The sequence below is a fragment of the Gavialis gangeticus genome, unplaced genomic scaffold (assembly GCF_001723915.1).
Source record: "Gavialis gangeticus isolate Ggan-Ray unplaced genomic scaffold, GavGan_comp1, whole genome shotgun sequence".
In the NCBI taxonomy this organism is placed as follows: Eukaryota; Metazoa; Chordata; order Crocodylia; family Gavialidae; genus Gavialis; species Gavialis gangeticus.
The window spans coordinates 59412535-59436955 of NW_017728993.1; the positions used below are offsets into that span (position 1 = coordinate 59412535).

The 24421-nt window shown below is 48.1% G+C and overlaps 1 protein-coding gene and 1 long non-coding RNA gene across 2 annotated transcripts in view; one reads left to right on the plus strand and one right to left on the minus strand.

Annotated features, from left to right (window-relative positions):
• The first annotated feature begins 5841 nt into the window (after nt 1–5841).
• LOC109286957 lies at nt 5842–9463 on the plus strand. The gene is made up of 2 exons (XR_002094730.1): nt 5842–5972; nt 8329–9463. It is a non-coding gene; the product is annotated as an uncharacterized LOC109286957 (long non-coding RNA).
• Nucleotides 9464–12402: 2939 nt separating this feature from the next.
• LOC109286958 (sulfhydryl oxidase 1-like) overlaps nt 12403–24421 on the minus strand; it is a 111582-nt gene continuing 99563 nt past the window's right edge. Inside the window, exons 8-12 of the mRNA XM_019501783.1 lie at nt 20687–20816; nt 16265–16387; nt 15947–16094; nt 15112–15288; nt 12403–13613 (exon numbers count right to left, since the gene is read on the minus strand). Coding sequence (XP_019357328.1) covers nt 12760–13613; nt 15112–15288; nt 15947–16094; nt 16265–16387; nt 20687–20816 — 1432 coding nt within the window. The 3' untranslated portion in view covers nt 12403–12759. The remainder of the gene's footprint in view (nt 13614–15111; nt 15289–15946; nt 16095–16264; nt 16388–20686; nt 20817–24421) is intronic.

Sequence of the window (24421 nt, forward strand, 5' to 3'; positions counted from 1 at the left end):
CTGGGGTTGTTTGACCCCAGTACTCTTTCCTGCCATGGCAGGGGTTGGACTTGATGATCTGCTCAGGTCCCTTCCGACCCTAGACACTATGAAACTATGAAGGGTGGGGGTGTAGCTCTCTATGTCAAGGAGCAGTATACTTCCCTACTGGCTGACATTGGCACCTGAGGAGGGTGACTTGAAACCCTCTGGTTTACAATAAGGGGAGAACATGGTGAAGGGGATATAGCCATAGGAGTCTATTAAAGACCTCTTAACCAGGAGGAAAAGCTTGACTATGAATTTTTTAGGGAATTAACAGAGGCTGCATGCTTTTGGTGGATGATTGTCATGGGTGATTTCAACCACCCTGACATCTCATGGGAAGAACATTCAGCCAAATCTGATTAGTCGCATAGCTTCCTCACCTGCACTGACGAGCTCTATCTGACTGAAGAAGTCCATGGGCTGACAAGAGGCGAGGCACTGCTAGATCTGGTTCTGGACAAAGGGGATGATCTAGTGAGTGACCTGAAGATTGAAGGAAAGCTTGGTAACAGTGATCATGAGTTCATTACCTTCCTTATCCATTGCAAATCTGGCAAATCAGTCAGCAATGCAGAAATCCTTGACTTCAGGAAAGATGACTTTCACAAACTCAGAAAGTTGGTTGTTGAGGCCCTGAAAAAGCATGATCTGACAGGCATGGGAGTCCAAGATGAGTGGTCGCTCCTTAAGGACACAATCCTAAAAGCTCAAGGGAAGTCCATTCTGACCCGCAGTAAAAGTAGTAAAAGGGCTGGGAACCCCCGTTGGCTAAATAGGGAACTCATGGACTGCCTTAATCTTAAAAGAGAAGCCTATAAGGGTTGGAAGACTGGAAATACCTCTAAGGGGATTATGTATCACTGGCTTGCACCTGTAAGGAGTGGACAGGAAAAGCCAAGGCCGAAACTGAGCTCAAGCTGGCTACAGGAATCAAGGACAATAAAATGTCCTTCTTCAGATATGTAGGAAGTTAAAAGAAAAATAAGGGCAACATTTGATCCCTGCTGAATCAAATGGGGCAGCTGACAACTGACACCCAGGAAAAAGCTAATCTCCTCAATGATTACTTTGCATTGGTTCTTCACCAGATCAAGGAGATCACCCTGCCTGACAGGACACAGGATTATGCAGGTATGGGTGACCATAAGCCTACATTTGGTGAAGACCTTGTGAGGGAACACTTCGAGAGGCCGGACATCCATACGTCAGTGGGCCCTGATGAAATTCACCCAAAAGTATTAAAAGAGCTGGCTGACATCTTAGCTTGAGCATTGGTGTGGATATCTGAGAACTCGTGATGCTTGGGAGAGGTTCCTGAAGACTAGAAGAGGGCCAGTATGGTGCCTATCTTCAAGAAAGGAAGGAAGGAAGATCCAGAGAACTACAGGCCAATGAGTTTGACCTCAATCACTGGGAAGATCTTGGGGAAAATTATCAAAGAATCCATCAATAACAGGCTGACAGAAGGCACCATTCTGAGAGACAGCCAACATGGCTTCATTACAGGTAGGTCATGCCTGACCAACCTCATCTCCTTTTATGGTCAGGTGATACAGCACCTGGACAGGGAGGAAAGGTTGATGTCATTTACTTGGATTTCAAAAAAGCCTTTGACTTGGTCTTCCACAATGTCCTCAAGGCAAAATTGGGGAACTGTGGCCTTGACAACCTCATGGTCTGATGGCTGGGGAACTGGCTCTGTGGTTGGACCCAGAGAGTGATGGTCAGTGGAACCAAGTCAACATGGTGCATGGTGACCAGTGGCAACCCTCAGTGTTCAGTACTCAGTCCAGTACTCTTTAATATATTCATTAATGATCTGGATTCAGACGTCAGAAGCAGTCTGGCTAAGTTTGCAGATGATACCAAATTATGGGGAAGCATGGTTACACTGGAGGATAGGCTGAGGATTCAGGCCAACTTGGACAGGCTCGCAAGCTGGATGGATATAAATCTGATGACCTTCAATATAAAGAAATGCAAGGTGCTCCACCTCAGGAGAAAGAACCCACACCATTCCTATAGGCTCAGCAGTGTTTCACTTACTAGCACCATGTCCAAAAGAGACTTGGGGGTCATAACTGACCACAAGATGAATATGAACCACCAATGTGATGCCGCAGCTAGCAAAACAAATAAAACCCTGGCTTGCATCTACCAGTGCATCTCAAACAAGACCCAAGATGTCATTCTCCCACTTTACTCAGCCTTGGTGAGGCCACAGCTGGAGTACTGCATCCAATTCTGGGCTCCACACTTTGAAAAGGACATGGAGAAGCTCAAGAGAGTCCAGAGGAGAGCCACACACATGATCAGAGGTCAAAAGAGCAGGCCTTATGAAGAGAGTCTGAGAGGCACAGGACTCTTCAGCTTGGAGAAGTGTAGGCTCAGAGGGGACTTGGTGACAGCCTATAAGTATATCAGGGGTGTACATCAGGATCTGGGAGAAGGTGTGTTCACCAGGGCTCCCCTACAGAAGACCAGGCCCAATGGCCACAAACTACTGGAAGACTGTTTTAGACTGGACATAAGGAAAAACTTCTTTACCATCTGAGTGGAATAGACTCTCCCCCCACACCCCAAAGTGGTGCAAGCACCTATTGTGGACATGTTCAAGTTGCATGTGGATGCTTATCTTGCTGGGGTGATCTGACCCCAGCTGACTTCCTGCCCTTTGGGCAAGGGGCTGGACCTGATGATCTTGCGAGGTCCCTTCTAGCCCTGATGTCTATGAAATCTGTGAAATCTAGGACACTCATGATCAGTTCAACAGTCTGTGTTCCCTTTCCATTCAAGGAAAAAGGAATATTGCTAATTCCAAATGACAGACAAACTCATAGAATCATAGCAAATAGTGTCAGAAGAGACTCAGAAGGTCATATAGCCCCTCTCCCTGTGCTAAGGTAGGATGAACTAAACCTCAGTGAATGAGGCTGAAATAAAAATCAAGTAGGTTTTGTTTTTTTTAATGTTCTCTTTCTTTCCTTTTTTGCTTTCTGAGCCTTATGGCACACTCAGATAATAGTGTGAGTCTTTTTTTTTGTGAAGCTACAAGGATTAGAAACTTGTTACTTCTAAAAAAAATGAAAGCTGGGACTCTCATTTAATCAGTCACCTCCAAGAGCTGCCAGGTTTTACTCCAGGGCTTTGAGAAAAATATCAAATATAGTGAGACTCAGTGTCGCAGGGCACTAAGGTGTGCCTGCTCCTTCAAGGGCAGAAACTGCGTAGAGAGAGGGCCCTACAAGCCAGGCAGAACCGCACAGGTGCAGGTTGCCATAGCAGCAGGCTAATGAGGAAATTAGCTAGCACCTGCACCTGGTCAGCTGACCGGAAGAGGGCAGGGCCTCCCAGCACATATAAACCCCAGGGTTGGGACTAGAGGCAGTTAGTGCCCTGGCAGCAGCCAGGAGGGGGGAGGAGTTCATATAGAAAAGATATGTGGAGTTGCCTGTTCTGCTGCTGGTAAGACTAATGGGCTCCAGGAACTCCTAAAGTACCTGGGGGTAGGAGGCATGCATTGCTGAGGGAGAAACTGGTCCTCTTAAAGGTGCAGACTGTGGCTTCCAGTGTCATTGTTAGGTTGTAGGGGCTCATATTTATGTTGTGGTTTAATTCTGGTGGACTGGGATGAGGCTACTGGGAAGGAGGAGGCCTCACTGAGGCACACTACTGCAGAGAGCCCCAGCACCAGGGGGTGTAGCGATAGAGGCCCAGTGATAACAGAAAGCTGAACTAGGTCAAGACCTTATTACAGGTACAACATTGATGTACCATCTGTGAGGCATGGGGCATGGTAAAGGGGTGGCTTTGGAGCCATGCATCTAGCCCATAAGGATTGGGGTGTCCTGTGAGGCACCTGCTTAGAGCAGGACCCAGCAAGGGGTCTAAGGACACATGGGGTTTAGTGGGGTCCATCAAGACCATGGCTGCGCAGCAACTTGAGGGCAGCCTCCCTATCTATTACTAGCGCAACAAGATGTGGCTGGCAAGACTAAAAGGTGCCCACAAGGTGAAGCTGGCACAGTTATGGAGCCCTAAGGGGATCACAGCCATCCCTGGGGACCCTGCATCATGACACTTACGGTTAAACCACTGGAGTTGGCAGCACTGGAGGAACCTCCTGGACTCTTCCTGATGCTTCTGGGACTGGACTACTATGTTATTTTTCAGCTGTTTGTATTTGAACTAGCTTCTCTTTAAGTTAAGACAGCCTTTGACCATGAGGAGCACATGAAGAACCTCAGTGGTTTAGTTACTTGGAGGCTACTGAGCACATATTCATTGTGAGAGAATGAGAGACTTGGTTCTTCCACATTATTTCATTTTCTAGGTACTGCACTACTGACTTGTCTAGACACAAAGGAGGGAGCCTGGAATACAATAGCTGCTGGGGGCATGGAAACCCCCTCTTCTCCAGTAGCCCAAGTTGTCTGTCCAGGTTTCCTAGATTAGCTTTCCTTTGTCATGTGCCTGTGGCAAGGTATTTGGCAGAACTTGTAGATTTTTTTTGTTGGAGTCAGACAGGTCACACAGTGAATGCTTCAGCTATGACCTTGAACTTATAACCTCTGGGCTGTCAACTGTAGACCTTAGTGCCTGTGCCAACCCAGTTTGGCAGGGGGGACTCATAAGAAGATAAGTGTCTCATTGCTACATTGGATCTGAAAGGACAACCCCATCATTCATGGCTCTTTGGTGGCCTTGGTGACACAGGCAGGTAGAACCCACAGGGCAGTCCTTAACACCACAAGTGGAAGTGGCATTGAGTGGCTGTGAGCATTGCCAGGGCACGGAGAAGGAATTGCCCTTTGGCTCTATGGCTGAAGCCTAGCCAGGGTAAAACAGAAGCATGATGCTCTGGTAAAGCTGTTGCCCAACCCACGAGTCCTACATCTAGGCCTGTCAGACTAGGAGCCTTTACCAGCCCCAAGCTTGGAGGCAAAGGAAACTGAAGTGATTCTTCATTTTCCTTTAAATTCACAATCTAATTAAGCACAAAGTCTGGTTTATGAATTAGCCAGGGCACAAAGCAACTGCAATGACATGCCGATCTCACAAAGGTGGGCTCCCTATATAATACCTGGGAGTTTATTAGGTACTATGAGAAAATAACTTTTCAGAGACCCAGCTGCATTCCCCTGCCATTCACTGAGTCCAAAGCAGAAACATTTGTAGCCCTTACTTCTGATCACGTTGCTGCCAAAACAGACTCTGAATAAGGCAGCCACAGCCCAGGGACTCTTTTCTTCTCTCAGTCTCACCCCCCTGTGCCCCCCCAAGCAGGATTCAAGCTGTTTTAGTGCTTGGAGCAGAAGTTGGCACACTTCACACTCAAAGCAGCTCCCCTTTCCCTGTTGCCCTGCCCTCTTGATGGAAGAGGGGATCAGCTGGAGGGGAGGGAGTGAGGGTGAAGCCTTAAGTTTATTGAAAATGGTGATATATGCCCTGGGGAAATCAAGGTGAAAGGCGGCAACTGCAGCAGCTCTGTGAATGATGAAGACCCACCTCATTTATCAATCACAGGGCTGGGGAGGGACAGCAAGCAAGTCCAAGGAGGAGCAGAGAGGCACAGCATGGATTAGTGGTGTCTGGTGCACATGGTCCTACCCAGCCACTGTCTCCAGTCAAAGGGAGCTGGCATAGCCATGTTGCCATACATGGATTATCCATGGATGTGCCAGGCATTTAAACCAGGAGGATCCCTCAGCCTCTTGCAGGCCCTAAGTCCTGGGAAGAAATGTGTTGTGAAAGTAAGGGGTAGAGGCAGAAATTATTTAAGCTTGTGGAAAGTAAAAAGCAATATCAGAACCAAGGAAGGAGGCTGGGGCCCTTTTGCTGATACTCTGTGAGAGGGCACTGACCGTACACTACAGCGTTCAGCTGGGGATGGCAGCAGATGAAGAACGTGGTGGGGGAAACGCCCCTTACCCTCCAGGGCAAAGGTGAGAAACACCTGCCCCTCTTGGCGCACTCTGGCGTACTCCCAAAGCATACTGCTATTCACAAAGGATTGGGGAGCTGCTGGTGACATGGGGTAAGCCCAGGCTTCTCCAGGGGTAATGTAGCTGAATTCAGAGAAGGGGCAATTCTGTCAGGGGCAGGAAACTGTCCTCAAAACTCCTATCATAAACCCCTCCTAGCCTGCATCTGAGTGGGTCTGTCCTCACCCCAGTCTGGCAGCCAGGCTGAAGACAGTTCCCACCCTCTCCACCTACTCCCAGCTCTTTGCACTGCCTCAAGCTAGGAGCTGAAGCAAGGGAGGGAGTTGCTGGCCTAGGGCCAAGCAGCCAGTGCCCCCGGCACAAAGGAAGCAATGCCTCTTTATTAAAGTAAAGCAAAGCTCATAGTAAATTAAGATGGTTATAAAATTTACCAAGCAGACTTACCTCAGTGATATCTCTTCTGCAGGCCCATTGTTTGGAGAAGTGTTGCACCACTAAGGGGCAGCTCGCTTCCTTGGAAACCCATCCCACTGCCTACAGCCAGGCAGGGGAGCTGCCACGCTAGAAGGGGCAGAGGCGTTGGCTTCTGCAGGCTCTGGGCCTGACCACCTGCTTGCACCCTCAGGGTGGGTGGAGAAATTATCCAAATCTATCAACTGTTGTACTTGCCTGCCTCTGTCACCATGGTCTTTAAGTGCCTCACAGACCACGAATGGATATATCCATTAAATAGGGCAGTACTATTATTCCCATTGAACAGGTGGAGTAAGAGAAGTAAGATGACTGGCTCAAAGTTAGACAACGGAGCCTGGGGCCACATAGGGGATTAAATAAGAGTTTTTTGAGACCCAATCTAGTATTGTAGTCACAAGACTTTCCTTCTTACCCTCATGGGAGAGACCTCATGTGCTATTTTGAGGGGGGGTGCAAGTGGGAGGATTTGTGCAGGTGTTAAAAAAGCATGAAGCAGAGGGGAAATGAGAAAAGGGGAAAGGGAAGATGATGGGAAGAGAAAAAAAGGGGACATGAGAACATGAGTGAGGGAAAAAAGGGACAGGAAGAATGATATAAAGTAAGGAGAGCAGAGGAGGGAGAATTCCCAACCATTTAAACTCCTCCTTGTCCAGCCCATAGCCAGGAGCTACCTTAAACTCCCAAACAGGAGCTCACAGGGTCGCAGACTAAGCAAAGGATCTTGGGTGCCCTATCCCCTCAAACACCACCAGTATGCCCTCATTTCCCTGCTACATCTGGGACCCTAGCTTCCCCACCACTTGAGCAAAGTGAAGATGTCAAGAAAAAAGGCTCCAAATCAGATTGACACCCACCACTCCCCCCTTAATAAAGTTTATTATCAGCCAGTCTCTAATCCTTTTAAATCCCCCACAGCGGGGGAAGGGCTGAGATTAGGGGAGGTCAGTGTAATCCCAATGAATTTGTTACAGGAGGATTTAGCCAGCACCAGGGGACCAGATGGCCCAGGCCCAGCTCAGGAAAACAACCATTTTCCTTAATGATTTGTAACAAGGGTAAAAGGGCAGGAGAAATGGGGACAGCAGTACTGGGGAGAGGTGGGGCGCAGGGAGAAGAGGACCAGAGCACAAACAAAAAGGTGGTGACTTGAGTTTAATTCAAGCTGTTAGAAAAATAGCCAGACAAGTCTCCAGACAAGATGCAAAGCAGTTGACAGGTGTCAGGGCAAGAGGCCAGCTGCCCTAACCCCCAAGATTAATGTCTTGGGCAGCAGTAGTATACCTCTATTCCTGGACAAGGGGTATCAGCTGCACCTGGTGGCAGAGACCCACCAAGCCTTGGTGATTCCTTACCTCTGCCCTTCTGGTTTGTTTGGGGCAAAGGCATCCAAGTGCCAGAAAGTGCTGCAGCAGGTTCCAGTTGCCCCACGTGACACTGTGGAGGCCACTCACAACTGCTGTGTTAAATTTAAAGTGAACTTAGCACTAGAGAAAAGGGACAGACACAGACGGCCTGGGGGAGAGAACACGTCTGTTTAGTTCCATACTAAGTGCAGCAGCAAGGCTGATAGGGAGAAGGGGGCTGAACATCATAGGATCATAGAAAGGTCGGGCTGGAGGGGACCTCACAAGGTCCAGTCATCTAGCTCCATCCCTAAGCTCAGAGTGAGGACCTTTTTTAAAGGTGGGTTGGGGCTTCTCTTCACGGCTACTTGGAGCTTGGGCCTGTGTTCAAAGTATGAGGAAGTTATGATAATGAATGTTTCCTATAAGGAGCTGGACTGAGACCCACCAGCTCAATCAATGTAGGCCTTCAAATGGCTGGCAGATAGCAATTCCTCTGAACCATTTCACCAAATTAAAGCCTCTGCATTCATTTTCAGGTCAACCAGCCTCACTGGCTGAATTGCTACTCCAGCAGCAGCCCTCACAGCGAAGAGAAAAGATATCAAGTAGAAACTTCCAGGTAGTGCTACTGGTATGCTAAGGGCTACTGAAGCATAGCAGCACAAATGCGTCATGCTGTTTTCCAGCCGCTCCATCTAGCTACCAGAGATAGGCCTCTGGAAACAGCCATGACCAGTATTCACACTGCCAGGACAACTGAAGTGATGCAAGATTTTTGGTGGATTACAAGCAGGCAAAAGTGAGGAAAGGTGGAGGAACATCCAAAGTTCTTCACAGTAGGACTTGTGAAGTGAATAGGTACGAAGGGAAAACCAGACTATAGATCACTTCAGCACAGTGCGTGGGCTAGATGCGAGGGGAGCACAGGAAGGAAAGAACCAAATCTTGGAGTTGGGGTGGGAAATGGAGCATAAAGAACTTGTAAAAATATTTGTTGATTTGGATGAAAACTGATACAATCCAGTGTCTGGGTTAGAGCAAGGGGTTGTTTAGCTTTGAGGGTTATAGCAGAATAGAAGTGAGGGTTCAATGTACAGACTTCTCCACCAGACAAAGATGCAGAAATGTGTACACAATGCAGGGGTGTTAGGATCCTTGGAGCAGAGTCCCGCAGGCCACTCTGAGTGGAGCACCATGCAGCACAGCCCAGCCCAGCCCAGTTATGTCCAGGAGGGGAGGAACTGGAGTCAGGGTTTGCAAAGAGAGTGGCAGGGGGAGGACAGTTGCTTGAAATAAACCAGAAGCAAGAGGCATTAGAGGTACAAGGGGAAGACACAACAGTAAAGAGGACAGGACATGAGGGCTGGACAGATGGCAGAAATGGGTCCGGATCCAGGTCCCAGTGGAACTGAATGAACAGGACTGATGTACAATGGCTGAGAGGATCTTGCCCTGTGTCACCCACACTGAGACACATGAATGCAGCAGACTTTATACATACCCTGTGATCCAACACAGCAAAATGTTTATTAACAAAAATAATTTATTCTACTAACACAAGCATAGACACAATGACAGCATGAGAAGCCAGGCACTTGGAGACTTCATCTCTTCCAGAGAACAGGGAAGATGATGGATTACAAACCAAATCACCCCTTTAAAGAGAAGAAAGTTTAACCAAACCAACCTCTTGCTACAACAAAAAAATAAAAAGATTCTCCTTCACCCACTACAGAGCAGAACTTTTTGAGCAGATCTCCTATCCCAAGGGCTACCAACCAAGCCAAGGTATGGTTCAGGGAGAGGCAGGCAGCACTCTGTCAGCTTTTCAAGACTGGCAACAAGGTTGAGTGCATTTTTCAAAGGAGCAAAGAAATCAGCTATCCTAGGCTTGATTTTTATAAACACTGCTCAGAAGAGTGCCTGTTCCAACTTCCTTGCATCACATCTCAGTGTCAGAAGCATCTCTGTTGGCTCAGGGCAAACCTCAGAAGGGTATACTTAAGGACAGGCAGAGCCCATGCAAGGGAAAGGAGAGAAACAGAGGCCAGATGGCTCCCAAGGGCACTGATGAGATGGAGTGGCTGAGAGCACAAGTGTTCTCGGGCTCCAGCAGGTTGTCACCCAATTTCAGGGCACTCAAACCTCATTCTCTTCTATTCTCGTTGCAAGTGTTTTGGATGTTTAAAAAAAAAGAAAAATGGCAAAAGATGACAACAGCTCCACGCTGTTGCAGGAGAGAGAGCTGTAGTCACCTATCACTTCGGGCAAAACACGCATGGGTTAGCCACCTGTACTTTTACTGCTGCCTGAAATGGGTCAGACCTCACAGCAGCAGAGGCAGCTGGGCTATTTTAAGCTCTCCCTCATCAGTGATAGGGTAGCACAGTTCCTTCCCGTCTGCCCAACCCCAGCAAACCCTTGGAGTGAATTCTTACCAATTTCAAAAGTAGTGATTATTTCAGATGCCAAACTTGATCCCTCTTTAAAGGTACAAGACCTATGAAAAAAATCAAACCCCTTTAAAGGGGTCTCAAGTTGAGCAAACAAAATCTCCTATTCCTTTTGGAAATCTTGGTCTTAATTTTAGACTAATTACATATGCACCTCTGAAGATAACCTGCAAAGGAAGAACCAGGTGGATGGGGTCCCCAGGAAGTCAGCAGCAGCTCTACTTTTCACAACATGCAGTTATCCAGAGGAAGACATGCTGGTCATTATTTTTGGGGTACAAGGCAAGGTGCTGGTCCTGCAGAGCTCACAACCTACATAGACGTGTAAATGCAAGAAGGGGAATGTGTAGCCTGGAAGAGCTGGATGAATGCATGGGGATGATTTAGATATGAATCTCATTAGTTCTATGATTTCCATTAGGATTCCTCCAGTCCAACTCCCCTTCTTCAGTTCAACATCAGCTGCAACAATGTTTGTATTAAACAGAAGCATTGAATTAAACTACAAAAACCAGCAAGCAAAACAGGTGTGGGGATACTAAGTCAGAAATTTAATGCCAGGAGGTTAAAGTGCTCTTCGTATAGGTGGGTCTGGATTTGAACAAGATCCTGAGTGCAAATCTAGAAAATTGTGGGTGCCCAATTTTGGTTGCTTGGATTTTGAAACCAATAACAGAGGACCCCAATGGGTGAAAGGATGTGCTAATGTAACATGGTCCTGGTCTCCTTCTAAAGTAGGTAGGGCAGGGACAGGCAATTATTTCGGGCCGAGGGCCGCTTACTGAGTTTTGGCAAGCCATTGAGAGCCACATGATAGTCAGCCAGGGGCAGATAAATATTAATTTTCTAAATTTCTAGGGGCCCCATGGGCCGGATAGAATGGCCTGGCAGGCCGTATCTGGCCCGTGGGCCACATTTTACCCATCCCTGAGGTAGGGGGTAGCAGTCTGATCTTAGGCAACTCACAGGTTTGGAGCAGCCCAGGACTTCCGGTTAAAGATGGCCTGTAGCTTTTGACTGTATGGGGAGAGTTTTCTCCAAGACTGCCCCCACCTGGGACACTTATAGGAAAAGCTGGTCCATTTTCTTCCCAGCATGACAGGAACACTAAGAGATGGGGCAACATGCCCACAGCAGAGGAATTGCAGCATAACCCTGATAACAGAATTCCATCAATACTACTGTAGCCCCAGGCATAGAAGGGAGGGACAAGAAAAACTAAACACTCTTAACTACCATACAGGCTTACGAGGTATAGAATTAAAAGCTCTAGCAGAATTGTGCATGACCAAGCTGAAAGTGCAGTGACTTTTGACATACGATCTGAGGATGGAAGCTCTGAACTGCAGAAGCAGAAATCAAATATAAGCCCAGTGCACATCCCCATCCCTGCAAAAGAATGCAGACTTGGTGTACAAGAAACCCAAGATGGTAGTGTAGTTGGGATTTCAAGACAAGGTTTAGGTGAGTCAGGATAAGGGCCCCCGTGGCTCACAACAAAAATCTTGGGTTGGGGGTGGAGAAAAGTTTCCAAGTCAGGATTTGGGAGATCTACCTTAGCCCTAGAAATATGGTCATAGCAGCACCTCCCAGCATTATGCATCTCTCAAGCACCAGTTCTCCTGTTTCTGTAAGGTGTACTGTCTGTCTGGATATCTGGAATATGAAAAGGAGTCTGATCAAACTCTCGGTTCAGCACGGGATACAAAAAACAGAAAAGCACAAGAGATGCCTCACTATCCAGCCCTCCCACAGCCCTTCAGGGACAGTAGGAAGAAGAAGTTATGTTAACTGTTAACTCAAATGGTATCTTATTTTCTATGCATTGGCTTCAAATTATGGTGATTTACCCTAAAAGGGCCTGTTTTACCATTTTTAAAGCCAGTTCATCCAAAGGCAGGGTAGAACTGTAGTCTGCAGACCTGGTGTTTGCTAAAGAGGGTCTTCAAACCAGATCAGCAAGAGCAGGTTGGACCACCCTCTCAGCAATGGCTCTTATGCGATTTGTGATAGGGTTACCTGAAGTAACTTTAAAACTGAGATTTTACTAGTGTCATTTGGTCCAAAGGGACAACACCACTCATAGCCTGAGCTCAGAAAGGAGAGAAGCCTGAGCTTCACTGGACAAGGAGACAGCTAGAACTCTCCTTTTTCTCTACAATTCTCTTTGCACCCCTTGCCCCAAACACCATCCCTATAATGGTTTCAGTGAATAACTCAGAGGAGCTCATGGTGATGGTTAAGGCTTTTGGATCCCTGAAGAAAAATAAGCCATGACTGCCCAACTGGGCACCACCATGTTTTTGCACTGCCAAGGCCAGAGACCATCGAGCTGCCAGAAACATTCCAGAAATCTGCCAGCTGCACTCACTGCTATAACAACACTGCTGAAGAGTCAGGTGCCTCCCTGTTTCTTCAGATAAAAATACCCAGAAGGAACTATCAGTACGTGACCTGAAGTGCCTACCCCAAGCCCCTTCCCCAGTGGCCTCAGCTGCTCCCCAAATTCAGGCCTCATGCCACAGGAAAACCAGGGCGGCCCTTGCGGGACCGCAACCGCATGCGGAAGAAGGTGTACATGCCCAGCAGGCACACGGAGGAGAGGCAGTACAGGATGATGCACAGGCTGACATCCAGGCGGGAAAATCCCAGTCCCAGCACACGGAACCACTGGCTCTTCCTTAGACTGTCACTTCCCTCCTCCTCCAGGGCACCAACGAGCTGCTTGGAGTCCAGCCCTCGTTGCCTCAGGCGCTCCCATGCAGCCACATAGTCAAAGGCTTGGTGGCCATCATCATCTGCCATCAGCAGTGGTATGGTGTCCCTCTTGCTCAGCCGCCGTTTTCTGCTGGCTGCCAAGGCTGCTTCCTTCAGGGCTTTGCTCTTGAAGTGCTGCTCACTGAAGGAGTCCAGGTCCACAATGTCCTCCTCCAGCTCCTTCCCCCTGGGGTTCATCCTGATGATGCTCGGCCTATGCAGCTCCCGTCTCTCCAGAACACCCACTTCCCTCTCCATCATCACTCCATCTGGCTCCTCTGCTCTCCTTTCTTCTGCTTCCTCCTCTTCTTCCATATCTTCTTCCCTCCTGTTCTCTCCTCCCTCTTTCCTCCGCATGTCTGCTCTTCCATCACCCATAACCTTCTCTCCATCTCCCACCTCCACCTCTTGGCTCTGCCTTGCCAGTAGGATTCTCTCAGGCTCTGTGTAATCGAAGTAGATATTGGCTGGTGAGTAATGCATCTTGAGGAAGCGCAGCACAGTTGGCTCATTCCACACGTGTTGTCCGCTGACCTCGTTGTGGCACGAGGGGCACATGTCTGGGGGAGGCCACTGCATCTTGGGGAATTTGGGGTCCTCCGTTAGGTCACCTGAACAAATCAGAGCAAACAAAGGTGTCAGGCACACTCCCAGAAGGTTCTGCTGCAGCAGCGTGGCTTAGCACAGTAGGCAGAGCATTTACACTCCTGGCAGGAGATAGGCAATCTCAGAGAGGTGGCCTCTCTGCTGTCCTACTCAACTCCCACTGCATCAGAGCCCTGCAGCCCTAGCTCATCTCTCTGCTTTGCTACAGCCAGGCCCCATTCACACCAAGCAGTGCAGGAAGTGCTCCATTGGGGACCAACCAACCCTTACTGGAAAGTCATCCCCTTTTCCCCTCTCCAGTCATCTGCAGCAGCAGCTCCTCTTAATATGCCTTTCAGGACTATAGCCTCCAACAATGCCAAGAACTGAGCTTCAGTTCTGGAGCTGATTTCACTGGAGACTTTCTGTCCAGAGACCCCTCCTTGCCCTCATCAACTTGTACAGGCACTCTCCACTACTTTAAAGAGAAACTAGGGGAAGATCTCACAGTGGCTTCATAAAAATTCAGCAAGCTCTTCCCTTTCCCCACCACCCTACCAGACAGTTCCTCTTTCATTTAGTCATGTGGTCACACTGCTTGGGTCACTGGGTGAACTGTGTGCAGGGGGGAAATAAATGAATTCTGGGACTTTGGCCACCCACAGTGACAGGGCCGTGGGGGGGAGGGAAGGCCACATTGACAAGAAGGAAGTCAGTTGTTCATTTATCCCTGGGGCCAGGATGCTAGTCTTCTCCCCCTTCAGCTGTCAGTAGCTTTTGTCCCCTACTCCTCCCTACACTGGACTCAAGAGGCACGTGGGAGGAGGGGGAGGGGGAGCGTCTGTGTGTCTGGGCAGAGGGGAAGGGGAAGTTAAATGGAGCATTTGGAGAGATGTCTCAGGTCCAGGGTCCGCCCAGGGCACGTGTCATCTTTTAAAGCGTTCTGTGGGAAGCCAGATAAGATTTAACTCCATCTCTGGGGCGGTCCCAGTCTCGGAGCAGCCAGCTGCTTGTTCCCTTAACCTCAGGGGCCTGTGATCTCCACCCTCTCCTTGCCAACCTCTTTCTAGATTGCAGAGTTAACCTTTAGATGTTCACTAAGGGCTACTCACTCACTGCAGGCCTTGATTAACAAAATTTCAATTTGCTGGGGAGGGGCATGAAGGCACACTGCCTGGATTCAGGCTTTCCCCTTATCCCCAGCATTGCTTCCCAAGTGATTTGCAGCCTGCAAAGTGGTCACTAGAAGAGGAAAGATCTCCCTGCACTATGGTGGAAGGGAGGCTCTGTGTCACCAAACAGCTGTACTGACTCAGCCACTTCTTCAAGTATTAATGGGCATCTGTGAAAGGTTCACTTTAAACCCAAGCCTTGCAGCTTGGCTGTTCATGTGACCCTGATCCCCATCCCTCCTTCAGACAGGACTGGGCGGTCTGGACCCTTCTTATCAGGGATAGGGAAAAATCCCCTGTGCTCCCCATGCCTCTCCCAAGCTGTTGCCAATACCAGCGGCAGGACCATTACCTGCCAGCCGCGCGTTGGCCCGGTTGTGTCTCGACCAAAGCCACAGGATGGCTTCATCCAGGCTCTTCACTTGGTTCATGGACTCTGCCGCCATGGCTTCAAAGTGCTCCGAGCAGGTCCGACAGCCAAAGAAGTAACGGATGTAGCCTCTCATAGCGCCAAGGACCTCTAACGGCTCTGGTAGAGGAGACAAGATAGCCCTGTCAGTGCAGCATGCAGGGCTGGGGGTACCCTATGTCTCAGAGGGATGCAGTGCCACTGCGTATACCTTACTATCCAAACAGCCACCAAGCTACCTTGGATCCTACAGAGCAGGATCTACAACCCCTTTAATTTCCTCCTGGCAGCCTGCCAGCTCTCTGAAGTTAAGTGCATTCAGGAGACTAAACACCTCCAGCACAGGCAGCCTTGGGTACACTAACCCATCTAAAAGGTCTATATGGGGCAAAGCCAGAGGCCAGCCAAACAAGCAAGCTTTTCTTGGCACTTGGGACCCGTCAGGGCCAGAAGCCAAAGATGGAACAAGTTTTACAGTAATTCCTGCAGCTACAAAATTCCCTCCCCTTGACCAACACAGCCATCTCAATGTAGCCATTCCTGATTGCCATCTAATTCCAGACCTAACTAGGCCTCCTAGAGAAAATGTTCAATTCTGACAACTCTGCCTCTGCTGGAATATGCCTCATCTGCCCCCAGAAGCTAAGGGCATTCTAAGCCCTTTTGACTTGAGGAGAATTTGGGCCTGCTTATGACAGGATAGTTTCCCCACCCCTTTCTGTATGGGCACAACAGCTGTTATATTTGAACTCGGTACACAGGCAGGGTATGTCTTTACCTGCAGCCCGTGCTTTGTACTTTGATGCCTGCACTGTCAGTAGGTGGAATAAGATCCAGAGAGAACAGGGATATCCTCGGAAGTGAGACTTACTGCCCTGGCATCCTACCCATGTCATAGTGTGCGTCAGTATTGCCGGTTTTGGAGCCTGATGGGGAAAAACAGACAGAGATGATTTTGCTGGAACAACCCCAGTGATAAACCAGGAGATAAAGGGAGGCAACAGCAGAAGGCTGAACTCCAGTGAAACAACAGACACAGATGCCATCCCCTCATCCCCCAGCAGGGCTGATTGGAAACATTCTCCAAGTGCCTTACTTTTTTTTTATTCTTCAAGGCTTCCTCTAAGGCACTGCAGGAAATATTTGATTCTTTCTGGTTCTTCAGCCAGGTGTCCAGAGAGCCCAGGAAGTTCTTGACATAGGGACGTCCAGGAAAGTACTGCAGGCAAAAACAAAAACAAAAAAACAAAGAAGGAAGTATGATGAAGGACAACAGCCTCAACCCTGGTTTTGACTGAGATGAGCACAGATATAGTGGAGACCCTTGACTTTGGTTCCAGGAAAGTCTGAAGGAGTTAGATCTTCGGGGAGTAACATAACAGATATCTTCCTGCAGCAACTAACTCAGTTTCCTAGCAATGTCCTGCTGTGCCCTAGTGCTCTCTGCAAACCTCATTCAGACAAAAGTGGAGAGCAGAGTGAGACACTGCTTGGGAGAAACTCACAGCTATGCCAGTCCCAGACAATCCCAGGATGGGAACGGTAACAGAACGCTGGCTGTGGGAGAGCTCACAGCTACCTGAGGCCCAGGTCTGCCCAGCTGGTTATGAAGGGACCCTTCGGTTATGATTCAAGCAGCTAATGTTGGGAGGGCTTTTCATTTGTATTCAAAGTGCTGCCCATGCAAACAAGTCAGTCCTGTGGGCCAAGAGCCAAGATCCAAATCTCAATCGTAGCTCCAAATAGTCTCTGAGGAACACAGAAAGCTACTTTGACAATAAGTCAACTCAAATCCGATTAGTATCAGCACTTTAAAACCACAAGCACTCCAGGGACAGGAGAAGCGAGTGACATGCACACAAGCAGGAAGAGAGACCCATATCACAGAGAGGCAGACACACGGAGACAGGCAGGGCTGAAGGACAAAAACAGCAGGCGAGCAAATAGGAGAAGAATGAATGAAAGAAGAGAGGAAAAGAGTGTTGGGATATCACTCATCTGTTCTACGTGGACACCCTGTTATGCTATACAAGGGAAACACAGGCAAATGGACTTAATCCACCCAGGGGGATGGCCATTAATTTCCAACCCTGACATTTCTGTTGGAAAACTACAACCATCCTCCTGTCCTCTCTAAAGGTACTGTAAGGGTGGAAACAGACATCACCTTTGTGCCACCATAAACATTTTCACTGCAGTACAAAGGCCAAGCATACAGATGTCCATGACCCTTGTCGTAACACAAGTGCCTAAAATTTGTGGCCACAACGTAGGCGGCAGTCATTTGTACTGCTATTTTGCGGCAGATGTGTGTCTGCTTTAAGGCAGGAGAGTGCAGGAAGCCTGGAGCTGCTCTCCAGCCACCCCAGGCAGGCATTCCAGGGTTTCAGGAGCCCGATCCTGCATGCTCTGGAAATTCCCATTGGATTCTCTGGTGCCACATCTCTGCAGTATCCTCTGGAGTTTCCCTAACTGCAGAGGCACAGCAGCAGGTTCCCCAGGCGTACCTCTGCCAGCCAGGCAACCTGAGGTTCCCTCATTTGTAGAGATGTGCCATGCCCTAAGTGTTCTCCCACAGGACTGGGCCCCAGCCACTCCCAGGAGCAGCAGAGGCCTGACCCTGAGGGATAATAGGCAATGTCCATTTCACCCAGTGAAGAGTTAGGACACATCCTGGCACAGTTGAGCTGCTTCATTTGGCAACATCTGTTTATACCCCAAGATGCTGGAGATGTTATTAATACTTTAATACTACAAAATTAATACTTCCCCCCACACCAAGACATCCTTGGTTTAAATGTCTTCTGGAACAGCGATGGTTATAGCTGACGAACACAGAAGAGAAGGCAAATTCTTTGGACTAGAGCAGATTAAGTTGCTCTAGGTGGCTAGGCAGACAACATTCTTTGGGTGAATCTGATATATATTTTATTAAACCAACTTAAATAGTTGGAAAATAATTTTTAAGCAAGCTTTCGGGTTCAAATGTGGCTAGAACATTGCAATCCTGGTGGCACTGCTCCGTCTAGTGGCCAGTGTCTGAAACAACTATTCAATGCTCAGCACCAGCTATTTCCAAACTAAGAACAGTTTGGCATCAATGTTCATACTGAGAGAGTAGCACAGGAGGGAGGCTGCAAAGCCACCATTCCTGCCCTCAGCAGCAGTTCACAATCTATGAACTTTGCTGGGAGACAGGAGATGGGTGAGCTGGACTCTTTGTGCTATTTCAGTCTCGAATCCTATGTTGCCTATCTCTGAAGACTGAAAGCTGACATTGCTACTGCTGTTAGATATCATCACAGGCATTTCTCAATACAGACTGCTCCTTTCATAGTCATGCCCTCCTCACACAGCTCTTCAAATGCATCTTTTCCTGACCTGCAGCATCCCTAGCTAGTCAGCCCTAGTGCTTTTACATGCAGAGCCTGCCAGCTTCGCCTGTTAGTAATGGTCCAGTCTGGTAATGCGCAAAAGGAACTAAGGTGGAAGCTAAGAACCTAAGACTCACTGCACTCATGACTTATATTTAGGCTCAAAGATTTTAAGGCTGCAAGTGACAGTTATAATAACTTACTTAGACCTCCTGTGAAACCAGGCAGAAAGTCTCACCCGGTAATTTCTGCAACAGGTCCAGAACTTCAATCTGAGCTACAGCATGCCTTCTAAAGAGCTATCTTGTCTTGATGAAATGTCTGCAAACCTCAGAGATTCTACCTTACTCTAGCTAAGTTATTCCAATGGTTCCACACTGTAATGCAGCAGTCGGCAAACTTTAGAAGCTGTAGGCTGGAAAATCCTGGCTTCAGTCCAATGCAGGCCAGGGGGATTCAGCAGCACATTAGTGGCAAAGGTCTTTGTTTGCAGGCCAGGCAGCTGGGAAGCTGTAGTTAAGGTGCTGCCACTTCCCCTCACCCCCCATTCCTGGTTACAATGGGGATATAACTTCCAGCCAGTGAGTAGCTGAGCTGGAGATAGGCAGCTGAAAGCTGCATCTACACTATCACCACTTCTCCCTGTCCACACCATCACCTCCTGACTATGGCATGGGTGCAGCTTCCAGATGCTTAGCCTTGGTGTGGATACAAACCCCTCCAGCTCTGTGGACTAACCCCTATCCAAATGTTAAACACCTGCACCATATTTCTAGGCTGAGCATGCCCAGCATCTGCTTCTGACACTGGGATTCACAAGCATATAGTTTGTGCTAGATTTAAGAACCCTTTACTATTAGGAATTTCTTGCTGATCTTTTAGACCACTGCCAGGTCACCTCTTAACCTGCTCTTGACTATATTATATAGACCAGCTTTCTTATATCTCTCACTACAAAGTCATGTTTTCTAGAACCTTAAAGCATTTTTGAATCTCTTCTCAGAGCTTCTTCCAAGCTTTTCAGGCCCAGACACAAGCCTCTAAAGAAAACAGGATAATAGGCCACCCCAAAGGCACTTCTATGGATACCAGAATGTTTCTAAAAGATTGATCAGCAGTCACTTTATATTACAGTTAAATAGCTCCTTATGGGCAGTAAAGGGGGTGGAGTGGGGGAAAAGGTAAAGGGAGGGAACCTTGATCCAGTGAAAGAGGATTTGAAAGGACTTAGTGTCTTGTGAAACAAAAAATCATGGAAGTCAGGGCCAGGGAGAGTCAAAATGTTTCAAAGTGACTGGCTATGGTTGGGGATTATGTAGGAGACTGTAGACAGCTGCCAGGTCATCCATATACCATAGTTAAGAAGAGGTGTTCCTGACACTTCAAAGGCTGCTGAGCACAGAAAGCACTGCTTGTTAACTCTCTGATATAGCCAGTTCACATGCAGAAGCAAAGACAGGAGCAGGAAACTGGAGGAAACATACTGCATTGTGGTAGAGGTGGGAGACACATCATTGCCACAGAGACTTCACTTTGTGGTAGTTCGAAGGAGGTGGTTGTAGTGAATTCTCGAGTATGGCAATGTGAGGTTTCAAAGGTGTGGTTTATAAGAAGGGTTGGTATGACTGATTAGTCCAGGTTTGGGAGGGGGGAGGTTTAATTCCCAGCTCAGTGGATGATCCATTCCTAGTTCCTGAAATATTTAGACTAAGGACCCATCCACAGTTGCTAAAGCAGGTTCACACGTGACCATAATTCAAATGGGTTTGTTACAGTCTGGCTACAGTACAGGTATGTTTAAAGCACAGAGGAAGGAAAGGTTGCTAAATCAGGTCAGAATGTGATATTTAGAAACAGGTTGAGCCCTCCTCCTTTGCCAACCAAACCAGGAAACACTGATTTATCTGGAACCCTGATCAACCAGGGTTCAACTTGTGAGGGGACAAGCGTAGATTCACTTGCTAGACTACCTCTCCTCTAATCTGATATGATGGGGCAGTCTAGCAATTGCCATGATAACAGTGAGAAAATTGTTAAATGTCCCATTTCTTACATCAGGAACACAAGGCTTTTACTACTGGGATGAAGAGGCAACTGGACCATCCAGCCATCTGAAGACTAGCTGAAGAGTGCTTAGTGCTCACCTTGGCCAGCACTGTCACATAGCGTTTCAGGGCTGCCAGCCGCTCTCCCTCTAGGACAGAGAACCTCTCTGTCTCTCCCCGCAGGGAATAGTGTAATGCAGATTCCAGGTCAGCCATGTAGAGCTTGGAGCTGGAAAGAAAAAGCAACATGTTAATTTAGCAAGCCTGCCTATAGGAAGAGAACTGTTTCACTCTGCTCTGGCAAAAAGCCTCGGCCATTTCCCCAAGACTTCTGCCCGCAAGAAAAAGCCACTTCACAAACTTGAGTCCTAATCCTTTGTCTCATGAGAAGAAGGAAGATCCCAGTTACAATTTGCAGTCTATCATCACCCTCAGGGCTGGAGCCTGTACTACCTTGGTTGGACATGCACATTGCTGGGGTTATTTGACCCTAGCAGTCTTTCCTGCCCAGAGCAGGGGTACTGGGCCCAATGATCTCACGAGGTCCCTTCCAGCCTTAAACATCTGTGAATGCTACAGACTTGCCAATGATTCAGCTGAAAATTCTTCTATTACAATGAAAAGCTAAGCACTATTATACAGATTACTCCAAGTGTGCACTAGAAGTACCATCCCACATCATGACACTATTTTACTAAAGCAACATCTGCACAGTAAAATTAGGAATAAACATTGAACAGCACTGAAAGCCATGGCTAAGCCACCTGGGAGTCTCCAGAGGCATGACGGTGTTATTCCATGAGTTGCTATTAATAGCAAAGAACCCTTCTCTTTCAGTTTCTTTTACCTGTTACATTTCCATTTATATCATCTACTTCTGGGGTGGTAGTCTCCCAGAAATGATTCAGAACCTAGGCTGCAGATGTCCATTCTTCATTCAGGGGCACCATACTAACCATACCAAGACAGAACTGGCCATCAACCTAATCTCTATATTTCTTTCACCCTCTCTTCCAAGGATACCTTGCTTTTCCATCCTAAAAGAGGAGCCTTCTAGGCCCTTAATTATACACCTTTGTTGTTCTTAAAACTTGGTGGTGCCCCAGGGCCCCACACGTTATCACCTTCCTTTCTTATCCAACTGTTCTGTGTACTTAACTCCTTTTTCTGACTTGCAGTACACAGCCCATTGCTTTTTGGAAGTTTTGGTTCACACTTCTACATAACACAAATTCTATCCCCTACATAAACCACATTACATTTCTTATTTTTAAAAAAATAAAAGCACACCCTTTGAATTGCATTCTAATTACCTAGCTGGATGCCAGATCCTACAAACTCCTTTCAGCTTCCAGAGGACATCATCACTCATCTCTCCCTGACAGTGATTCTCACCCAAGGTGCCATGGCATCCTTTCAAGGGAGTGCTGTAGGATGCCATGCAGTGTTAGCATCTGTTGCATGTACAAATATGATTCAGAAGAAACCCAGAGATTTCAAATGCGAATTCATCGTTTTAAAAGCATTCTGACCTGTCATGGCCTTTCCGAGTTCTTTGCAACAGAAGAATTGCTTTATTACTTTTCTGAATTTAAAAAAAGTGAAAATTAAGAACTGACATTTTTTGATGGTGCCTTGTGCTTAACAAGGCTGAGAACCACTGATTTACGGGTATGATGATTAGCCTCTGGTGCCAAGACCCAAATGGTCTGATCACTGTTTTGCACAGGGAGAAGTCATAATAGTTTTGTTCCTAAAGGCTTCTCAGATTGACATAATTATGCTGGGAGAGCCCTCTAGTGGACAAAGGCACATGGCACTAGAAAAGGGTTGTTTTTTTCTGCCAGTTTAGCTACACGGCCTCTTTAACTCAGCAAGCTAAGCTGACAAAAGCCCTTCTTCTGTTGGTACAGCTGTATCCAGATGGGGCAGAGAAAGGGAGCTGCTGCTGTTGCCATGCTGGCTACAGGGTGCTATATTTCACACCACTAGTTGACATAGCTCTGCCAGGAAAACTATGTTGTGCAAACTAAGCCTCAGACAGCTCTTCAGTCCTGCCAATGGGGCTGCTCCTCACAGCAAAGCCATCAGCAGGGGTACCTTTCAGATCCATGGAAGAAAAACATGCAGGTAATGAAGGGGGCAGAATCAGATACAGGATCCCCTCAGTGACCTTTCTACAATAATAGCTGAGGAAGAGAGAGGCTCCCCTCTGAGCAGAAGGGCTGGGAGGCAACTTCATCTTCAGCTGCTAGCAAGGCTGGGAGCCTGGGGTGGTAAGGGGAGGGCTGTGGGGAGAAGCAGCACTGGGAATGACCACACCTCTTCCAGCCAGAGGTGACTCACATTACTCTAAATCACATACTCTAAGCCTTTTAAAAAGGCACTTGCACATACACTTCAGCAATGAAACTAGCACATTCTTTACTCTATTATTTACACAAAGGCACATCACCTCTGCCCAACCATGTTCTGATCACATGCTCGGTCTCTGGTCTCCCATGTGTGTGGGACATCACATCCAGCAGCTCCCAGCCCCTCTGAATTACCAAAAGTAGTTAAAAATTCAAATCCCCAACTCATACTGACACCCGTTTAATGACAACACTCTCAAAACCATATTCTTCACTGCTATCTATTTACCTTACATGTCATAAAAAGTGACCCCTGTGGTCCTTTCCTAATAGCCTAAACCAGTATCTTGCATCTTCCAGCATTTTTTGCATTTTTTTTCCTCTGGTTCCACTCAGCAGTGTAAACTAGATAACCGTGGCCTGCCCTGAAGGTCAGCTGATCTCAGCCCTGTTGAACACAGGTGCACATTCTGACAGCAAGGTCCAGAGCTGGAAACACCTTTAATAAAGAATGCCCTAATTCTAGCACCCTCCCTCTCAAACTTGGGGAATGTTAACACCACCCCTTTACAACTGCAGGTGGAACAGGGAAGAGAACCAGGTCCAATACAGCCAGGGCTTGAGGCTGACACAGCCAGTCAACATTTTTGTACAAAGTAGTCAGTGCAGGCTCTTGGAGTGCAATTGCTCCCTACATGTTTGACTTGAACACAGATTTCAACACGTGAAGAGTCTTAAGGTGCAGCCCCCTGCAGAGCATGGGCAAGGAACGGAACCAGCAGGAGCGGTAGAGCCTTTTGCATCAGGTACAGATGGAAAGGGGCATGCACTCCTGAAGCAATTGTTGACCAAGCCTCCAAGAGCTACTGAGTAGGCCTGTGTGAAGTGGCTAGTATTCGTTTGGATTCAGATTTGGCTGATTCGGGGGATGATTTGATTCAGTGATTTGAATCACTTTCCTGAATTGATTCGGCCGAAATCACCCAGGCCCATTCCCCACCCACTCGCCCACCCCGGCAATGGCTGCCCTGCCTGCCCCAGGTCCGGGCACTTGGGAAAAAAAAAAGGCCCCGCTCACAAGGTGCTGCCAGGTCAGGGGGTAATCCCCGCTGCCCCCCAATGAATGGGGGCTCTGCATGAGCTCCCTGACCACCTCCCCCAGCTGTCCCAGCCCCCAACATGGGTTCCCCACTCGCTGCACCTCCGGCCCTTTACAAAAACCCCCCCAAAACCCTGAACTTGCCAGTTCCTGCCCGGCAGGGAGTGATCCCTGCTGCCCCGTGTCATGTGGGGGGCTCTGCATGAGCCCCACAAAGCCCCAAGGCTGCTACAGGAGTTGGTGAGTCCCAGGTTTTTTTTCTTTTTTCTTTTTTTCTTAAAGGGCCAGAGCTGGGGCGGGTGGGGCAGCGGGCTTGTGAGCCCCCCATGCAGCATGGGGCAGCAGGGATTGCCCCCTGCCTGGCAGCACCCAGTGAGTGGG